We start from the raw sequence: 4,661 nt of genomic DNA, 5'->3' as shown, positions 1-4,661 counted from the left end.
TGTTCTAGGGTTAGAGATAGGCTGGATCTTCTGTGTTCTAGTGTTAGAGATAGGCTGGATCTTCTGTGTTCTAGTGTTAGAGATAGGCTGGATCTTCTGTGTTCTAGGGTTAGGGATAGGCTGGATCTTCTGTGTTCTAGCGTTAGAGTTAGGCTGGATCTTCTGTGTTCTAGGGTTAGAGATAGGCTGGATCTTCTGTGTTCTAGGGTTAGAGTTAGGCTGGATCTTCTGTGTTCTAGGGTGAGAGTTAGGCTAAATCTTCTGTGTTCTAGGGTGAGAGTTAGGCTGGATCTTTTGTGTCCTAGGGTTAGAGATAGGCTGGATTTTCTGTGTTCTAGGATCAGTTAGGCTGGATTTTCCATGTTCTAGGGTTAGAGTTAGGCTGGATCTTCTGTGTCATAGGGTTAGAGATAGGCTGGATCTTCTGTGTCATAGGGTTAGAGATAGGCTGAATCTTCTGTGTTCTCCGGTTAGAGATAGGCTGAATCTTCTGTGTTCTCCGGTTAGAGATAGGCTGAATCTTCTGTGTTCTCCGGTTAGAGATAGGCTGGATCTTCTGTGTTCTAGGGTTAGAGATAGACAGCAACTTCTGTGTTCTAGGGTCAGAATTAAGCTGGATCTTCTGTGTTCTAGGGTTAGAGTTAGGCTGGATCTTCTGTGTTCTAGGGTTAGAGTTAGGCTGGCATGTGACACATATTAATGCGGTCAATGACATGTAAATTAAAGCAGCAGAGATACTCCAGCTCAGTCCTGGAAAAAGTAGATGGACCTAAGATATGAGTAATACTGAAGCTGCAGACATTGTACATGAGATTTGATCTGGTCTTCCTTCCTTCTCAGGATCCGGTAAAGGATGGGGAAGCCAAGATTAAAGCTGACTATGCCCAGCTGTATGAGGAGATGCAGACGGCATTCCGCAGCCTGGAAGACTAAACTGTGTTGAAAGCCCCACCCAGGAGGAGCCTGAGGAACCTGATGTACAGAAGATTTCACACGTGGAGAAGAGCCTGTGCTAGTTGTGTGGGAAGCTTGTAGTAAAATACAGAGAACTGACCGCTTATAAACACTAAATATCGGATCAGAGATCATCATATAGACTTCCAGGGTCACTTAGCTGAAGAACGATGGGGGCGAGGGGGATGAATGGCAATCTCTCTGAGGAACAGAGGTGCCACCATCCTCCGCTATCACCTCTTCTGGACTGATGGACGCCGTTCTCAATGTCAATAAATATTGAAAAGAAACATTTTACAGAAACATATTTTCTTGTCTAGCTTTCAAAATCTGAAAATAAAGGACAATTTCCAGAACAAGATATTCCAATAATAAATGTTCAAACCCGAGACTGGCCCTGGCAATCAGGAACATTGTAATACCAATAACATACAATGTAAGGTGCTCTCTGCTTCACACACACTGCACTGTGATCTCTATGCTATACATACATACATACTATGAGTATTACATACACCATAGAGTATATACGATGAGCTCTACACTTCATCCTCCATATAGTCTGAGTGGGGCAACTCAGATTAATAACGTCCAAAAGATGTGGACTGGGAGGGGGGGGCTCTTTAAGACTGCTCAGAATCACACCGCTGAACGATCACCTCTTTTCCCTTCTCCCGACCGCTCCAGCTCCAGCTCCAGGAAGCAGCTACGATCACACCTGTCAGCGTTCCCTCTCTCTGCTCCCGGCCGCTGCAGCTTCAAAGCGGCCAGAAGGAGAGAGAGGGAGCGATAACGGGTATAATCAGAGCCACCTCTCTGAGTGGAGCTGAAGCGGCCCGGGACGAAAGAGAGTGAGCGCAGAGAGCAAGCTCCGGCTCTGGATGGAACACTACCGCCGTGGCAATCGCTCGCTCGCTTCTGTTCTCTCTTCTCCTTCTCGGGCTCGGCCGCTCTGTAGCTGCAGCAGGTGAGAAAGAGAAGAGAAAACAGAAGTGAGAGATTGCCGGGGTGGTAGTATTCCATCCCTAGTCCCGCCGGCGAGGCACCATTGCTGACATTCCACTCGCCCCCTCCGCAATTTTCACTCGCCAATTGCGAGGGGGCGAGTGGAAATTTTGAGGCCTGGTATATACTATGGTCTCTATACTTCATACTCCATATAATATTTACTATGTGCTCTATACTACATACACCATATCGTATATACCATGGTCTCTATCTTTTATACACCATATAGTATACACTATGATCTCTATCTTTTATACACCATATAGTATATACTATATGGCCTACACTTCATACTCTATATAGTATATACTATGTGCCCTACACTTCATACTCCATATAGTATAAACTATGAGCTCTGTATTCCATACACCATATAGTATATACTATGAGCTCTGTATTCCATATACCACATAGTAAATACTATGCTCAATATATCACATACACCATATACAGGGTGGGCCACGGAAAAGTAGGCGATAGTATGACAAGCTGAACGAGCAAGTGGATTGTTTTCATTCACTTACCTACAAGTTACAGCAGATGCTGAAACTGGTCCGTGTTCACGTCTATGCACCTTTGGGCACGTTGGAGCATGTTGGCTGATACTGCTTGCAGCTCTTCAACAGTGAAGCTGTGGATAATGTTCGCGATATTTTCCTTCAGTTCATCCAGGGTATGTGGATTGTTGGCGTATACTTTCTGCTTTACATTTCCCCACAGATAAAAATCACATGTGGACAAGTACGGGGGACGTGGTGGCCATAACCATGTGCTCACATTTTGCTCCTCCATAAACAGTTCATGAACCCGTGCCAGTAAGTCGCGTGAGGTATGACATTTTGCCAGGGGCGTATCTGCCGTGAGGCAAACAAGGCGTTCGCCTTGGGCGGCAGTTTTCAGAGGGGTGGCAAAAATTGCGCCCCCAAAACAGTTAGGCGCCTGGGCGGAGGAGTCGGAAGACGTAGAGGAGTCGGCGAGGAGGCGAGAGGAAGCGGTGGTGGAGGAGGCAGATGAGGCAGAGGAGGGGGAGCAGCAGGAGGGGGCGAGGTGGAGCAGCCGGAGGGGCCAGGCGACAAAGCGACGTCGGATCAGGAAGGGGCGAAGCCAGGGCGCCGTCGCGTCTTAGGAAGCTGGGTCACCGAAGAACTGTCGGGCTGCGGAGAAGGCCGGGTCCTGCAGCAGCAGTCCAGCGGTGGAGTAGGCCAGGGACCAAGCAGCAGGTAAGAGGATCACACTGCTGCTAAAGGGACCCTGCAGGCCCAGTATGGATTCTGCACAGCCCACCTGAGAGTCTCAGGGGGGCTGTGCAGGATCTGTGGTGGGCTCTGCAGGGTCTATGGTAGAGGACACCACAAATCCTGCACAGCCCCCCTGAGATCCTGCAGATTTAGTGTGGGTGGGGGGCCCAAGTTTAGTCTTGCCTAGGGCTGCCCCAAACCAGAATACACCACTGTATGTTGCCCCATCTTGTTGGAAAAAGCAGTACATTTTTTCTTCTGGTGTTAGTTGGTCGTAAAATTGTTCAAAGATGTCCAGGTAAACCGCAGTATTCACAGTTGATTCCCAAAAAATTGGGTCCACTATTCGTGTTCCTGACACCGCGCACCAAATGCCAATTTTCTCATCGTGAAGTGGTGTTTCAGGAGTCAAGTGGGGATTTTCAGCGGACTAGTACCTTGTATTCTTGGAATTTACGTGACCTGATAAATTAAACCAAGCTTTGTCCGTCATGAAGTACAACAATGGGTCCAAATGTCCATCAGCAATCATATTCAGCAACCATGTACAGTAATTTACGCGTTTAGCTTTGTCGGGCTCTTTCAGTTCTTGTACACATGTTATTCATAACGGTTTGAGGTTCAGAGATTTCAGCACTCGCCGACACGTAGCTCGTGATACACCAACTTGCTGAGACAGTCTTCGAGTTGATTTTCGGGGGGCTGCTTGCAATCCGCTGCTGAATGGACGACTTCGGGCGTCCGGACTGATGGAGGCCTCGATTTCTTAATGTTGGAGACAGAGCCGGTTTGACGCCATTTCTGAACCAGACTCTGAATACAACGTTTAGCTGGTGGTACTTGTCGGCGAAGGCCTCTTGCGTTTCCTTAATCGATCCGCTTTGCATATAACCTTCCACAATCACAATCAGGGAGAACACCATCTTTCTGACGGGATGTGCACAGAAGGACTAAATAGGAAGGCAAAATAAAGCCGGAACACTGCACACGGGGCGACACTACATTGCCAGACAGAGAGCAAGAGGCAGCGGCCTCCTCCAAAGAGCGTGGTACCGGTATTGGAGGCGGGCTACTTTTTCGTGCCCCACCCTGTAGTATTTACTTTGCAGTCTATCTTTTACACAACATACAGTATATACTGTGGTCAGGGGCGTCCCGAGGCCGGGAGTCACCGCGCATGCGGGGCCATCTGATTGATGCCTGCCGGTGCCCATCTTGGTGATGGACGCCAGCAGAGCGAGGAGGGGACATTCACCCTGCAGGATGAGATATGTCGCCGGGTCCCCTCCTCTCTCCTGACACTGTCGGGCTCTCGGTCCATGACCGAGTGCCCGACTTTTTAGAGGGGGTGAAACCAAATTGACAGTCAGTCATTTTGGTGTCACCCCTGCAATGGTGACACCCGGGTGCGGGCCGCACCCCCCACACCCCCCTTGTGACGCTACTGACTGTATCTTTTAC

General features: G+C 48.8%; 1 protein-coding gene across 1 annotated transcript in view; it reads left to right on the top strand.

Moving 5' to 3' along the window:
- LOC108794245 (V-type proton ATPase catalytic subunit A-like) overlaps positions 1-1,090 on the top strand; it is a 15,884-nt gene extending 14,794 nt beyond the window's left edge. Inside the window, exon 14 of the mRNA XM_018565254.1 lies at positions 841-1,090. Coding sequence (XP_018420756.1) covers positions 841-933 — 93 coding nt within the window. The 3' untranslated portion in view covers positions 934-1,090. The remainder of the gene's footprint in view (positions 1-840) is intronic.
- The last annotated feature ends 3,571 nt before the right edge of the window (positions 1,091-4,661 follow it).

The sequence above is a fragment of the Nanorana parkeri genome, unplaced genomic scaffold (genome assembly GCF_000935625.1).
Source record: "Nanorana parkeri isolate BGI_ZX_2015 unplaced genomic scaffold, ASM93562v1 scaffold823, whole genome shotgun sequence".
Taxonomy (NCBI): Eukaryota; Metazoa; Chordata; class Amphibia; order Anura; family Dicroglossidae; genus Nanorana; species Nanorana parkeri.
The sequence above is the reverse complement of the archived record's forward strand: the minus strand, read 5'-3'. Positions and strand labels throughout refer to the sequence as shown.